The 16,585-nt window shown below is 48.6% G+C and overlaps 1 protein-coding gene across 2 annotated transcripts in view; it reads left to right on the forward strand.

Moving 5' to 3' along the window:
* Window positions 785-16,585, forward strand: part of SFXN5 (sideroflexin 5) — a 128,203-nt gene continuing 112,402 nt past the window's right edge. The window contains exons 1-2 of one of the 2 annotated variants that reach the window (XM_013967507.2): window positions 785-1,017; window positions 12,420-12,488. In XM_013967507.2, coding sequence (XP_013822961.2) covers window positions 916-1,017; window positions 12,420-12,488 — 171 coding nt within the window. In that variant the 5' untranslated portion in view covers window positions 785-915. The remainder of the gene's footprint in view (window positions 1,018-12,419; window positions 12,489-16,585) is intronic. The other variant, XM_013967506.2, reaches the window with a different exon arrangement.

Raw genomic sequence — 16,585 nt, forward strand, 5'->3', positions numbered from 1 at the left:
TGGGATTCTCCAGGCAAGAACACTTGAGTGGGTTGCCATTTCCTTTTCCAGTGCATGAAAGTGAAAAGTGAAAGTGAAGTCGCTCAGTCATGTCCGACTCTTAGCGGTGGACTGCAGCCCACCAGGCTCCTCCATCCATGGAATTTTCCAGGCAAGAGTACTGGAGTGGGGTGCCATTGCCTTCTCCGACTCAAAACCATAAATATAAATGTAACGGCTGCGAAAGGAAAGTGCTGGCTGATAGGAACATGTAAGATTTTGCCCAAGCAGGGCGAGGACCGGGAAACGCAATATTTAGGCTGAAGCCAGAGAGAGCCTGCATTAGGCGAAGACCAAAAGTTAATATCTTCTGGGTCAATGGCGACGAGCGCCCAGAATACTCCAGGAGCTGAATCAGGGTGACTGGAGAGCAAGAGCCAAGGGACAGTGTGGTGACAGAAGGACCTGCATGAAGATTCTGCAGTGTGATTCTTCGTAAAAAGCTGTCCAAGATTTCCCTACTACGTCTGGAGTCCTTGCCCATCTGATCCAAGGGTCAGACCCATATCAGTAATGTCCTTCTGGGCTGCAGCTCCAGGGGCGACGCCCACTGCTTCAACTCAAAATTCTAAGGGCAGTACCAGCGAGGGGTCACCCGACTGACCCCTACTGAGATCTTAAGAGACATACACGCGCCCTCTTCTTGGACTGCCGACGCCTGCAAAATTAGCGGCGGGAACCCAGACCCAGTCTGAGTCATTGGAACTCTCCGCAGTCTAGGGCTGTCAAGCTCCGAGACAAGAAAAACTACACTCCCCACAACCCTTTGCGCCTTCGGCTTGCTGCGGTAGCTTATGGCCAATCGGGACAGGCAGCTGTGGCGGGGGCCGAGGAGGGACATTTTAAAAGGGCCGGAGATTGCAGGCGTCAGTGGCCATGGCGGATACAGCGACTACAGCATCGGCGGCGGCGGCTAGTGCCGCTAATGCCTCGACCGATGCACCGCCTTTCCAGCTGGGCAAACCCCGCTTCCAGCAGGTGAGGACCGGGCTGTGGCTTGAGGGTCGGTGGGTGGCACAGGGAGGGCGAGCAAACTCCTCCCCAAAAGCCTCTTTAGCCCTAGGGTCTCCGACCCGCGGCCACCAGGGAGCCTGCAGCTACTGCCTGGTGGACCTCGGCCACAGTCACCTTTTTCCCATTGGTCAGTGGGGTGGGCGAGGGCTGATATCTTGGCTCCCTATTGGCCATCGACGCCGTCATTCTCCGCCGCCCGCGCCCTCCAGCCCTTCCTGCCAGAGGCGCTCTGTGATTGGACACTGCCCGCCGCGGCCGGGGATCCTAGCCCCGGGATCCAAGCTGCTTCTTCAGGGTCGCTTGGGCAGTGCAGCCGCCCCCTCCAGGCGGAAAGTTCGAATCCGGCCCTGGGTGAAAAGTTGGAGTGGTCGAGATGCATTCTAACTTTTTTCCCGGTTGGTGACCCACATTCTTCCCGAGCTGCCCCGCTCCCAGCTCTCCACCCCAAGCTAGGTCCGCGGTGGGGATGGGTTAGGACCGCCTGCCGAGGGGTGCCTGGCCACCCCTGTCCCCTCCGCTGATGCAGCGAGTTGGCCGGCAGGTGCCCTGTCGGGGATGGAGTGAGGACGTGCGGGGAGAGCCGGGGGTGCAGAGGAAACGCTGTGTCATCCCCGGAGCTCGGAGCGTCCGCGTCCCCGGGGGTTTACCCCAGCCCCCTAACCCTCTGCGACCTCCACGAAGCGCTCGTTTCTATCCGACCCTATGTGGCTCTTCGGAGCACGGTGACAGTCGTCCTTTTCCTTCGGACCTTTTCTCCTCACGACAGTCTCTTCCTCTCCCTCGGCCCAGGAGAGAGAGTCCGCAGTTCAGACTTATTGCCCGGGCAGGAGCCTGGGTGGGACCGTTCCCACACCTCATACCCGGGTCCCTGCTGCCTCCAGCGCTGAGGAAATGGACTTTGTTAAGAAAAGGGGCAAAGAGACTTGGCTAAAGTGAATTAGGCTTGCCTGGGGTTGAGGGGCGGGGGGAGCGCCACGGAGGTGGATGGAAAGTTTGCAGGAAGAAAGAAAGTTGTACCAAGATCGGTGCGGTGGTTGATTGGTTGGTTATTATCAAGTTGGTGGGAGAGGGACTGGTTCCAGCAAAGCGGTGCACTGAGCTTTGCTAATTAAGGAGCTGCGCTTTTGAGCCTTCTGAGAAAACATCCCCACTGTTTTTAAACAAGACTTTAATTCCTTTAAAAAATAAACCGTCTCAGCATGCAAGTCGGAGAAGGCAATGGCACCCCACTCCAGTACTCTTGCCTGGAAAATCCATGGACAGAGGAGCCTGGTAGGCTGCAGTCCATGGGGTCGCTAAGAGTTGGGCACGACTGAGCAACTTCACTTTGACTTTTCACCTTCATGCATTGGAGAAGGAAATGGCAACCCACTCCAGTGTCCTTGCCTGGAGAATCCCAGGGACGGGGGAGCCTGGTGGGCTGCCGTCTATGGGGTCGCACAGAGCCGGACACGACTGAAGTGACTTAGCTGCAGCAGCAGCAGCAAGTATCTAAGGCGAGACTGATGTCATCCTGCCAGTGCAAGGTGCCACCCAGAGTGGCCTGTTGGGGTGCCTGTGCCTGGGCTTGAGTGACGCTCCGTTAGCTGACCCCCTCCCCACTGCCCAACCCCACATTCTACTAGTCCTTCAAGACTCAGGCCCACCTCCTTTTAAACGCTTCCTCCCTTCTTTCCCTTATCCCCTGGTGGGACCCCTCCTGCCCAGCTCTTTGACTACCCCAAGTGTGATCCTCATAAGTCAGCCTTTACTGCAGTCTGCCCTGTGGTCCTCGAATATCCCTACTCCTCTGTGTGATTACTGGTTCTCCTCAACACTGGTGAACACAGTCTGAGAGGAGGGGCAGCTCTTGCAGTTCCGCTTGTCTCCATGATACCCTGAGCTGGGGCTCAGCACATAGTAATGTGTTCAGTTAATTTATGGGTTCGTTTTTTTCCAGCAACTGTCCTGGGACAGTCACACACAGATATTTGAGAACCTCCTAGTGGCTCTAAATGATGGAGCCCATTGCTGTTATCCCTGTTGGAAATGTAATCGCATACTTGAGGCTACTCTGTCGAGGCAGCCATTGCTAGTCCCTCTTTTTGGCACCACTCCCAAGGGCAGCAAGTGTTTGCTATATTTGCTTTTGAAGCAGCTCTCCTCCAGCCCTGTGTAAAGCACAGTGCATGTGATATTCATTCATGTTAAGGAACCTGTCTCCTCCAGCTCTGCCCCTCTCACACGACTCCCTTGTTGTGCAAGCAGCCCAAACTGCCATCAAGTTGACTCCAAGAAACCCAGAGTCCCCTGTGTACTTGACTTCCTCTCTTTCATCCTCTAAATACAAACAGGATTTTCATCTCATATAGCTCTCAGATCCACTAGTCTCCACTGCTGGAATCCTAGACTGAGCTCCCATTCACTGATCTCTTGAGCCACTGCAGAAGCTTCCTTCCAGGTCTCCCTGCTTGCTCTCTGGCCCCCTTCCAATCCCTTCCTCTTCGCATGGCAGAGTCACAACAGTGCAGGTCTGATCAGGCGATGCTGCACCACTCCCCCATCACACATGTTCTTAAACACCTTCCAGTGGCTTCCCCTGCTTCTGAGGTAAAGACCTCTATTTTGAAGACCCCAAAGGCCTGCATGGCCCACCCCTGCTGCCCTCCAGTCAAACCCTTATCCATCCCCTGGAATCCTGCTTCCAACCACACTGACTGCGTTCAGCCCCTTGAACCCTGAGTGGTTCATAATCCAGGGTTCAGCCCCAGAGCCCACAGCAGGAACACTGCTCTTAATCCACTAACCAATAACACCATTTTCTGCAAGACTGGAGAGAACCTTTCCTTACTCTCTGGAGTCCCCCAGAACCCTTCTTCCTTTCATTCCTCAAGGATCTCTCTTTGCAGGGGGCAGGGGAAGGAGGAGCTCTGAGCAGTGTCAGAGGGCGGAGAAAGCTTGCTTTGATGGGCTTTGGTCTGTGAACATCTTTCTTTCCAAAAGATGATGATGCTAGCTGAGTATTGTTCTAACCTTTTCATGTATTGACCTATTTAATTTTCATGACAATCATGTGAGACAGGTTGAGACAATTATCCTATATCCTACCTATATATTCTAGGTGAGAAAACTGGCACACAAAGAAACAGATTCAGTAGGCAGTCTGGCTCCAGAGTCTGCGGTTTTCTGTTTATTGTCAACTTTTTATTAGGGAGGTTTTCAGACATACAAAATTGAGGACAAAATTGAGTTGTCAGTGAACTCCTGTGTACCCATCACTCAGCTTCAGCAATTACCAGCGTTAGGCCAGCTTCATTTCTATGCCTTCCACCCCGAGTCAGGGAATTATTTCAATGCAAAGCCCATTAGTTCACTCTACCTGCTATAGGTAACTCTGAAAAAGAAAGACTGTTTAAGTTAGCTTTTCTAAATACACTTTTTACAGTTGGAAATCATTTTATGTGTGCAGAACTCGAGTAGCAGGATTCCTGTGTAAGCCTCACGTCGTTTCCCCTAAAGTCATCATCTCTGATTACCGTGGCACATTTGTCGGAATAAGAAACCAGCATTACTATTAACTAAACTCCAGACTGCTGGATTTTACTATTTTTTGCACTGATGTTATTCTTCTGTTCTAGGATCCCACATTAAATTTAGTCGTCATGTCTCCCCAGTCTGCCCTCTGTTTTATGACAATTTTTCAGACTTACCTTCTGTTTGATGACTTTGACAGTTTTGAGAAGTACTGGTCAAGTATTTTTTAGAAGGTCCCTCAGTTTGGGTTTGTCTAGTCTTGTTTAATGGGAGAAGGCAATGGCACCCCACTCCAGTACTCTTGCCTGGAAAATCCCATGGACGGAGGAGCCTGGTGGGCTGCAGTCCATGGGGCTGCGAAGAGTCTGATACGACTGAGTGACTTCACTTTCATGCACTGGAGAAGGAAATGGCAACCCACTCCTGTGTTCTTGCCTGGAGAATCCCAGGGATGGGGGAGCCTGGTGGGCTGCCGTCTATGGGGTCGCACAGAGTCAGACACGACTGACGCGACTTAGCAGCAGCAGCAGCAGCAGCAGCAGCAGCAGTGTTTAATGGTTAGACAGTTATGGGTTATTAGGGAGAGAATATCACAGAAGTGAAGTGCCTTCTTTTTCATATGATATCAGAGGATTTTAAAATTAGTTTTAATGTAACCACTATACCATTAACACACCTAAAAAAATTATTTCTTAATATCATCAAACCAGTCTGTTTGGACTGCAGTAACAAAATTCTGTAGATTGGGTAGCTTATAAACAACAGAAATTTATTTTTCACAGTTCTCAAAGCTGGAAGTCCAAGATCAAGTCACCGGCAGATTCATTGTCGGATGAGAGCCAACTTTCTTGTTCATAAATAACATCTAGCTGAAACTTCCCATGGCAGAAGAGAGGAGGGGTCTTTCTGGGGTTTCTTTTAAAAGGACATTAAAACTTCCCCAAAGACACCACTTCCTAAAACAATCACCTTTGAGGTGGGGGCGGGGGTGGAGTGTCAGGATTTCATCATGACTCTCAGAGTGTGGGGACAGGCGTTCTGTCCATTGCACTATTCACATTTCCCTTACAATGTTTTAAAAATAATTGGTTTGTTTCCATCAGACTCCCACAAAGCCCACACATTATATTTGACTGATAGATGGGTTCATCCTTCTTTCTTTCTATTGGGTTGGCCAAAATGTTCGTTCAAGTTTTGCAAGCAAACCTTTTGGCCAACCCAATATTTGTTGAAGAAACTGGGTTGCTTGTCCTGTACAATTTTCCTGTTCTGAACGTGGCTGAAGCCTTCTCTCTGGTATTAGGTAAGATGCCGCTCTGTCCCTGTTGTGCTTGTCAACTTCAAGTCCATGCTTGTACCCAGCGCCCCATGTTACCTGGTGAAATGGCCAGAGTGCATGGGGGAGCTCTGTGTTCTGACTGCTCCCTTTTCTACTCATTTCCTTCTTTTCTACTCATTTCCTTTCCTGAACCCACTCTTTTCTTCCTTTAGGGCTGACACCATTTTTGGCAAGTTGAGGCCCCAGGACAGGAAAACAACATACATGATTCTTTCCATTTGTGACTTAATCTATACAGAAATGTTTGCTTTATTATTATTATTTTTAAACTTCCTTGCTCCTTCAGAAATCTCACTTATCTGCTAAGATGAGAGGGGGTATGGGTGTGCTGTGTGTGTGCTGGGCTCCGAATCCTCCAAGGCTTATGAGAACAGAGCAGGTGCCTTGTTGAAGGCTCCCTCTTGGCTCTGGGCAGCTTGTGGGCCCGGAAATGCACTCTTCACCTCAGGGTGGAGAGGTTTGTGTGGGCTGAGAGTCAGGAGGCAATGGGGAAGTGTCTCATATAGTTTGCTGAAATAAGTTCTGAAGTGAAAGTGCCTTGCAGGTAGTTATGTTTTTAAATCATTTATGTCCTAGAGGCTAGAGAGTGACTGTTCGCAGGGCTGGTCCTAGGGCTTCTTTGTGCCTTGGAGACGGTCAACACCTTCGAGTCCAGTGGTTCTCATCCCTGCTGCACAGTAATCACCTGGGCAGATTTTTAAACAGACTTTCATGCCTGGAGCCCACCCCAGCCCACTAGAATTCGAATCCCTGGGTGTACAACCCAGATTTTAGAAACCCCAGGGGATTCAGCGTGCTACCAGGTGAGGACTACTGAGCTCGTCTAGCCTTTCTGCTGTTGGGCTACAGCTTCAGAGAGTGTTTATTCCTCATCCAGATGAGCAGTCGTGTCGAGGTCCGGGTACAGGCCTGCTGTCAGTCTCTTCTCAGGCCTTTGCCCTGGGCTGCTGCTCCCGAGGCAGCTCTCTGGCTCTGCTCTCCTGGGCCAGGCCTGGGAGTTAGGAAGCAGCAGGCCGGGAGGCCCTGCTGAGAAGTAGCTGACTCACCTTTCTTGTGAGGGGAAAGGGAAGGAATTACTTGACTGACTCACTCTTCTGGTGAAGAAAAAGGGAAGGAAAAAAAAATCCACTGATTATCTGATGGGGTAAAAAGTGAATTTGGGGGGCAAAAAAACCAAAAGACCCTGTATACTAAACTGTTGAGAAAATAGACTGATGAGGTTGCCATGTTTTGCATTGGGCTGGGAGGACAGACACATTATTGCAGCTACAAAGAAGAGTGCTTGCCTCTAGGCCTACTCAGCTCTGAGGGACCCCAGCCGCCTCCTTCACTGGGTAGCCATTCTTTTGTACTCACTGAGAAATCACATTCTCCAAGGTTGTGGATTGCCAGGAACTTCGCTGCTTAAATGGAGAAGAAAGTGGCAACCCACTCCAGTACTCTTGTCTGGAGAATTCCATGGGCAGAGGAGCCTCTCAGGCTACAGTCTAAAATTCAGGCTGTACAGACCATAGGATTGCAAAGAGATGGACACGACTGAGCAGCTCACTCATTCACGTGCTGTTTGTATCAGTAGGGTCAGTATCGAGGAAAACAAACACAAAAATGCAGACTGTAAGAACTGTGAGCTATTTAGTGTCTATTGAGGACTATAGTCTGGGAGGCAGCCTCTCAGAGAGCCCTGAAGAGGTAAAGGGGGAGAGGTCAGCATGTGTGTGATTTTGGCAAAGGGGTTACGTGTAATCAAGCACACATCTCAGAAGGTTGCTGCTATATGTGAGGAACAGATATCTTAATTAATGGGTTTAGTGCATTTCTAAGTCTGGGAAGATGTAAGAATCCAGGTTCATAAAAAGTTTCTCCTGAAAAAAGTACTTAACTCTCTGAAGGGCTGTTCTACCAGTCTTCCCAGAGCACAGAGTGCTCTGCCCTGGACTCCTTTCAGGGTGTGTTGAAAGTCAGTGGCTGCAATGGCTAATGGCTCAATCCTTCTATTAATGGAACCAGGTGGTGAATGACCTCCTCTACTTGGCAATAGGAGTGAAACATCCTGCTTTTGATTGGTGGGTCTTTGGCACTTTGACTCAGAGAATCAGTACGAGGGCAGGGCTTCAAAGAAGGAGTTTCTGGACATCCCATGCCATGGTTAACTGAATCTTATAGTTTTTAAGAAACAAAACCCTCTGTTTACTTCTCAGTCCAGACCTATGTAGGCCTCTTCCCCACAGCCCTGCTTTGCCTTGAGCCTGTTAATGTACTGTTTCATTTAAATTTTGCTCTACCTTTCCCCAGGATTCTGCACTAACTCAGTTTTCCCTCCCTTGTTTGACAAAATGCCTTATGGTTCCTCTACTTTATGGCCTCCATCGTTGCAGTGAGTCAGGAAGCCTAAGTTTGTGTATCCCTGGTGGGTCAGGGGGAGGTTCTTTGGCTGATTGGGTTAGGACATTGTCATGTGTGCACATAAAAGGAATCTCAGACCTTTATATGTGTTTATTGAAAAGTTACATCTGGAAGGCTCTCAAGTGTCCCGAGTGTGCATGACCAATCCAGAACTGTTATCTTCCTCTTCACTGAATCAATGCCCTTCTTGCTTTCCTCATCCTGGTTAGTAAGTGTTAGTGTCTGACTAGAAATCTGGGCATTACTATGACTATGTTATTCCTCGTTCCCCCAGCCAGTCAACTTTGCTCTATTCTCAGGACCTAGCACAGCCTTGGGCACACAGTGGGTCTCCAGTAGCTTTCTGGTGAATGACTGAATAAACTGCAGGAGCCAGGTGCAGCTTCTGACCTGAGCCTGCGTGCCTTCGAGCTCCTGCTGATACCCTTCTCTCGGTAAATTCATCCATCCGCCCATCCCAGCTCTTCTGGGAAGCTTCTTGACTCACGAGGGAGAAATAACCTGTGTCCCCAGTGCCTGTTATGATGCCTCACTTAATTTTATAGTTATCTCTTTACTTGTTTGTCTCTCTTGATGGCCTCAGTTCCCTGTGGGCTTGTTCACTGTGGTCTACCCTCAGCTAGTCCAGTAGGGGTTGGTAGGCATCTATGGAGCAAAATGCTTTATTTAGGACTCTCTCCCAGTGGCAGTGGTGGAGAGTGATACAGCAGGGTCAGCAGGCTGGGACAGAATGAAAACAGTGACGGACCACAGGGCAAGTCAGAGGCTGGATGTTTTCCCGGACCATCTGCAAGCAGCGCTTCCCTTAGGCCATTCTCCTCCGGGCCCTCCCCTCTGCTGATCCTCTTCCCTCCTTGGCCTGCTAACTGCTAATACTCTTGTCCCTTTCACATCCTACCCTCCCTTCAAGGTCCAGCCCAGGCTGCATCACTCCAGGAAGCTTCCAGGGCAGTGGCTGCTCAGCAGCCCACTCATTCGTGTTGTGGCTGATGTATTTACGGAACTTCTTCTAGGTGCATGACATGCGATTAGGAGCCGAGACACATACAGAAAGAACATCCAATAGCCCACATCCTTCAGCAGTTTATAATCGAGTAGTATATCAGTCTGTATTTTAATTTAAATGTGTATTTAAAAAATAGAATATTACTTCTTTATATTATTATATATAATATAATACTGATTTTTTTTTCATTTAAAAAACAATGTAAAAGATACGGAAATAAAAATATACCATATTCTTATTACCTGGAGGCTGTCTCTCTTAACATTTTAATATATTTCCCTGTAGCTTTTAAAATAATGTAATTTTGAACTTTTAGTTTTGAGACAGTTTCAGTCTTACAGAAAAGCTGCAAGAAGAATTCATTCCATATACCCTTTGCTTCCATCCACCGGCTTTCAACATTTTGTCATATTTCCTTTATTATGCTCTTTGTCTACAGGTGGTCATAAAGCCAGGAAGGACAGCAAATGCACATGATACTAAGAACATCTTCAATCTGTAAATAGAATAATAGCACCTGCATTTCCAGGTTTTATTGCTGCCCTGTATATCCACACATCCTTTTTCTGTCACCTTTTGAGAGTAGGTTATATTCAGCTATCCCTTAATACTTCACTGTAATCTTAACAACAAGGGCATTCTCTTTTATCTCTGTTTGGGCTGTTATAATAAAAATAGCATAGATGGGGTGCTTTATAAACAACAGAAATTAATTTCTCCCAGTACGGAAGTCTGGGAAGTCCAGGGCTAAGGCATTGGCAGATACCGTGTCTGGGGAGGGTCTGATTCCTAGTCGTAGACAGCTCCCTGTGTTCTTACGTGGTGGAACAGGGCGAGGGGTTCCTCTGGCGTCTCTATAAGACTGTTCATGCCATTCATGAGGGCTCTGCCCTCATATATGCCCTCAGCTCTCAAAGGCCTCACCTCCAAATATCATCCCCTAGGGGTTTAGGATTTAACACATGAATTTTGAGAGGACACTAATATGCAGTCTGTAGCAATAACCAGAGTGTGGTTATTCAGGAAATTTAGCATGGATACAACCCTTTTATTACTGTGGGGTCCTATTCCAGTTTCATCCTTTGTCTCAGCAATGTCCTTGAACGCGCTTCCCCCTCTAGTCCAGGATTCATTCAGGAATTACACCTTGTGTTCAGTTGCCTTATCTCTTCAGTTTCCTTTAACGTGGGGCAGTTTTTTAGTCTTTCTTTGTCTTTACGGCATTGGCATATTTGGTGAACAAGGCCATTTATTTTACAGAATGCTCCTCAGTTCGGGTTCGTCTGATGTTTCCACATGGTTATACTCAGTCCCTTCAGAATACCCTGTGAACCCAATTGGGAACTTCTCAGGGACACACAGAGTCTCTTTGCATCTTTCTGGCCCTTCTGACATGCCCCCGTCATTTTGGGGAGGGGCACTTTGTTCCTTCTCTAGCACAACAAAATGTGCCAATCGCATCGTGTTCATTCCCTACCTCAGCCCTGGAATCAGCCGCTTCTCTAAGTCAGGGGTCCCCAGCCTCTCAGATCTAATGCCTGATGCTCTGAGGTGGAGCTTACAATAGAAATAAAGTGCACATTGAATCATCCCGAGCCCTTCCCCCCACCCCACCCGCAGTCTGTGGAAAAGTTTCTTCCACGAGAAACCAGGTCCCTGGTTCCAAAAAGGTTGGGGTCCGCTGCTTTAAGGACCCCTGCTTTGTTTTAATAGGTGTCATCCTGTCTCCTTGCTACCCATTTAGTATCCATCTCGCTCTGTTTATCTCCTATTAAGTTGGAATCATGCATTTCAGATGCAGTTCACAAATCGCAATCTTTTTGCATGGCATAAACATAATCCCAAACATGATGGTTGCGCCGTGTTCCATCCTGTGAGTGGATCGTTATTTCCACAATTCACCCTTATAGATAATGCAGCAGTGAGTGTTCTCCGCACACGCCTCTGCCCACACTTCTGAACATCTCTGACTGAGCATTGTGTCTAAGCTGGGGGATGGTTTAGGCCTTTGATGTCTAAGAAGTTAGAGAAGCAACCGTTTTAGTTAGCAATGGTGTGGAAGCTTGATAGATCTGTGAACGGCTGGGGCTGGGAGTCGGTGGAGAGGCTGCCCCAGGCAGAGGGTGCCATGGTGTGTCTGGAGACCTCATGGTGACCCAGGTCTATTTTCGGTCTTTTTTGAGAAGGGGAAGGAGCAGAAATTGGCTGCAGGGTCTGATGTCCTAGTGAGAAGGGAAAAGAGTGGGAGTGTTCTCTTTCCTCCCCCGAGTGGAGGCTGGGCTTGGAGAGCTGTGGGGCTCTAGGGAGGATGTGGGAGGGAGCCTGAGGATAGTGAGGCATGAACCCCCAGCGTGTGCAGCTTTCCCCTTTGTCTCCTGGCTCGGTCCCCTCTCTCCTCCCCTAGAGCTTGGCTTTGCCAAACTGGCTCTGTCCTGAGGGCAGAAGGCCCAGCAGCAGCGTTGCTTGGTTTCCTTTCACTGTGCTCTGATGCCTGTGGCCTGTTTAGCACAATGCCCTCCTTTCCCAAGGCCCCTGCTCAGGGATAAGGATGGGGAGCTGGCCTTCTGTCCTGGGGCATGGGTGAAGGAAGGCCTGAGGGCTGCAAGCTGGGCATCTGCGCTTGAGCTCTGCTGTGGGGAGCTTTCCCTGGCGGCAGAGCCTGTGCTGGACTTTGGGAAGAGACCCTCTCTCCGAGAGACCTAAGTAAAGCAGAAAGGCCGTGGTGGGCAGGGCAGACTGGGAGAGGGCTGGAGACCAGACCGCCCCTCTAGCCTTCATGCTTTGTGGTTCTCGGAGCTACTGAAAGGCTTGGAGTTGATCTCCGGGCGTTGGGAGAAGAGGGAGGAAAATGGGAGGCACATGGAAGAGATGTGGGGTCAGACGTGTCTTAATGGTCGTTCTGAGTTGACTTTAGAAAGCCCTCGACCTGGGAGAACTGCCGTCAGGTCACCGAGAAGTGAGAGGCCTCGTTGGCACTCATCACCAATGAGGAGTCCTGGTGACTTTGGGACCCTGACCGTAAGGGTGAGCTGTGGGTGGGTTCCCCGTTGTCTAGAGAAAGGGGTACAGCAACTGACCCACTCTCCTCTCCCGCCCCTTCTCCAGACTTCCTTCTTTGGTCGCTTCAGGCACTTCTTGGACATCATCGACCCTCGCACGCTCTTTGTCACTGAGGTGAGTCGTGGCTGTCACTCTCAATGGAGGCCCCTTGGCCTTTATACCTTGTGACTTTGGAAGATCCGCAGGTCATCATTATCTCATTTCATCTGGATCTCACAACATCCCTTCAAGGTAGATATGTAATTATTATTATTTCAAACTTCAATAAAATGATTACCAAGTACATGGATTATGTGCTCATTACAAAAATTCAAACGGTACGGAACAAAAAGGATCCTTCGTGCCCTCTCCCTACTCACTCCCTTCCTCTGATAGGTAAGATTGCGACTCAGGTATATGTTATAGTTTATATGTGAACAATCCTAAGAGTTTTGACAGACATATCAAGTGGCCACAATGAAGTGTCCATCATGAAGATGGAGACCATTTCTGTCATCCTACCGTACTCCCCTGACCATTTATAACGCATCTCCCCAGCCCCCTGCTGAGCCCCTGGCACCCGTTCTCTGCTTCCTGTTCTTGTTGTTTTGCTGTTTCTGCAATGTCGTATGAGTGGAGCCCTACAGTGTGAAGCCTTGTGTGTCTGGCTTCCTCCCCTTGACATGGTGCTTTTGAGGTTCATCAGGGTTCTGGCAAGTGTCAGGACGTCATCCCTTCTTACCGCTGAGCAGCATTCCATTGAAAGGATGTTCCAGAACTTGTTTCTTCTGTCCACTTGCTGAGGAACACATGGGCTGTTTCCATTTTCTGCTTATTATGAATAAAATTGCTCTGAGCATTCTTTGTGTGGACGTATGCTTTCATGTCTCTTGAGTGAATAACTAGGACTGGGGTTGCCGGCTCATATGGTAGGTATACGTTTAACTTCATAGGAAACTGCCGAACTGTTGTTTAAGGGTTACTATCCATTTCACATTCTCATCCACGATGTTCCAGTCGCTCCACATCCTCACTAATCCTTGATATTGCCACATTTACTGACAGGTTTCTCTGAGCCATTCCAAGAAGTGTGTCTTTCTATCCTTTGTATTGTATTTACAAACGTTTATAGGAATGCGTGCACATATAATGTAGGGAATATTTGTTAAGCACTTTCTGTGAGCAAAGCAGTGTCATAAACATTTTACATGTATTAGCTTGTCGGATTAACTCAAAACAACCCTTTGAGGTAGATTCTATTTTAAGTTCCATTTTCCAGATGAGGAAACAGACAGACAGAAGTTAAGTCTCAGGCACGTGGTACTGGCCAGTGATGGAGCCAGGGTATGAACCCCAGTAAGCTTGTCTCCAGAACACTTATTTTTGGCCACTTTGCTGTTCAGGTCACTCAAGTTTAGGGAGCTCTCCCAAGCTGGAAGAAGGCCTGAACTCCCCACCCCAGGTCCCCACATACCCTGATGGAAGTCATTGAGCCTCTGAGTCAGCCCCCTGAGTAGGCAGCCCTTCTCTGCTCACGTTTGTGCTGAGCACTGGCTTGCTTCAGCTCTGGGAAGAAAAAGAAGCACAAGGCCTGCTGGGCACCTGGCCCTAGAACCATCTCCATCTCTCCATCCCCACTGTGCCTGGGAGAGCAGTCCAGTTATGGGAAGCCTGGGGATTACCCTGATATGTGATTTCCTGTTGCAGCTCAGGAAGGATGAAGGACTCTAGTATTTAACTGGCTGACCTTATTTCTGGGTGTAGTGCCTCTGAAGGGCAAGCCTATTGTACTTCCAGGCCCTGTCAGGACTCTCCCAAGGAGTAATCAATGGGATTACATAAAAATTTGGAGGGGCGCCAAACTAGAGGAACTACTTACCCAGCCTAGGTTATGTGTCTTTCTTGAAAGCTCTGGAATGGTGCCCAACTAGACAGAATTGTGACGAAAATCCCAACGTAAATGCCTCCTGCTTGATGGAGGAGGCAGCAGAGACGAATGCTTATTTCAAAAGATGGAAGTGCTAATGGTGAACTTGAAGGCAGCACATTGAGAGATGGTGAAGGGAGTGCTGGGCGGTCTGGACGTATATCAGTGCTCCCCCCAGTTACCATGAGCAGGCAGGGGCTCTGGGGGCAGCTGGGCAGCATGCCGCTTGTGCTGGGGGCGCTCAGCTCCGCCTCTCCAGTCCGCACTCCTCTCATCCCCAGGCCATTGCATGTCACTGCTGTCTTCCTGTACCACATTTTTACTTCTACTCTTGCATTTTGAAAGACCTCAGCATCTTTGTACATTACTAAGCCATCTTTTGCCTATTTCCCTGTGAGTAAATTTAAAAGTCTTATACACTTTTTTTAACCATTAGTTGAAATGTCAAAGACTCTTTACTATTTAATGACCAGAAAATAACCAATGCAACAATCAGTTAAAAATATTTTTCAAATTTCTGTTTCTTCTTCTCATCAAGGGTGCCGATAGGCTTCCTGGAAAGACCTACACCTTTTCCTACTGCAACCCAGCTGGGGACTGTTTCCAGTACTACTTGCCTTTTGGAAATTTTCTGCCCATAGAAGATCTTCTAGGCCCTGAAAAATCCCAAAGGGCCATAAGTGGGCCCTTCCGTCCCTCCCTGGTTCCAATCCAAGCAGGTAGCTTGGCAAGGCCATCTGCCTGAAAGCGATGAAAATTAGGAGCAGGAAGAGGAAAGAATCCCTTACCTGAGCCCCTCCCACCACAACTGTGGTGCTATCAGGAGGGCCAGGCTTCTCCTGCTGGTAGGCTCAGCCCAAGACCATGGCTTATGCCCTCAAAGCACTGTCTGTCTCCCAGAGTGTCCTGGGACACTCCTAGGCTGCGTCCTGGGAGGGAGCGTGGGGGGATGGCTGCCCAGGCGGAGGAGGTCTGGACAGGCCAGCGCAACTGTGTGAGAGGAGAGTGGAGGACAGGAGAGGTGGCTCTGGAAGCCAGAGTTTCCTGAGGTGGAAAGATGCTGTGCAGCTGGAGCCTTCTGGTGACCCAGTTCTGAGGGGCAGTAGCTGAGTCAACAGATAGACTCCTCTTGAGAGGGTTTTGCAGCTATTGTTTGTAATTTATAACCGGTGAAGCTTTAAAAAGATTCCAGCCCTTGTGTGTGTAATGAGGTGGAGCAAATTTTATTCACCATAATTTCTCTTAGGAAGAAGGCTGTCTTTGTTCTAAGAATGTCTTGAGCAAGGCTTCAGAGAGGAAGGAGGTTGCCTGCTTGACAGAAGAGGAAGAATTGTGCTTTTCTGATCCTCCTAAGAGAGAGGAGAGAGAAGGAACATGAGGGGAAAGCAATGGGAAGGAGAGCAACAACCATAAGGAACGGAAAGGCCAGTGTCTGGGGGCTCTTTAGAGGTTGGTCGTGCATGCTGGGAAAGGTGCTGTCCCTTCTACCATCATTCCTATTATATTGTCATAACATCTGCCTGGTTCCTGAAGTCTCTGCAGGAGTTCATTCTTTAAAGGGCTCTTGAGGGGCTGGGAGTCTGTTCTCGGTGCTGTATGTGGACAGTTGAGCCTGAGGAAGGAAACCCCCGGGACCTGGCAGAAGCCCTAGCTTCATCCTTTTATGTGGGTCATGGAATTAGATCTAGATCTCTAAGGAAAAGGCTGTGCCAGCTGACATCTAAGTGCGTTAAATCGTGAACTGAATGTGAAAGGGGTTTGCTATTCCGAATTTAATAATTATTTAAGAGAATGAATGTTTGGCAGATCATCATTCTGAAGGACGTGGAAAACCAGCTGACGCAGTGCAAATAGTACAAGCACATTACTAGTATTTGTGAAGTAATCTGAAACTGTTTTGGGTGTATCATAGGACAGAATAAATCATTATGCTGATATTGGGAACCAGGGTTCTCACCGCAGGAGTAGGGAGATACAAATATGAAGTAGGGGAAAGGCAAAAACTATGTTATGTTGTATTTGAATTGGAGGAATCAATGTGAACTCATGATTTCTACACATATACATTCATATACTTACATTTATATTTCTCAGTTTTCTGACTCTGCTCAGGCCTAGAAACAATGACACCCCAGTAATAGTGGACACACTTAGCACTCAGATCTTCATTCCTAAATGCTATTACTTACTAAAGCACCCAGGGCTCCGTGGAGAGTTGGCCAAATCCGCACCTGAGGCAAAGAGCATCGCTACAGAAAGTAAGAAAATGTTTCTAGAATGATGGAGACACAGGAACAGGAAGTGG

Source organism: Capra hircus, chromosome 11, assembly GCF_001704415.2.
Source record: "Capra hircus breed San Clemente chromosome 11, ASM170441v1, whole genome shotgun sequence".
Taxonomy (NCBI): domain Eukaryota; kingdom Metazoa; phylum Chordata; class Mammalia; order Artiodactyla; family Bovidae; genus Capra; species Capra hircus.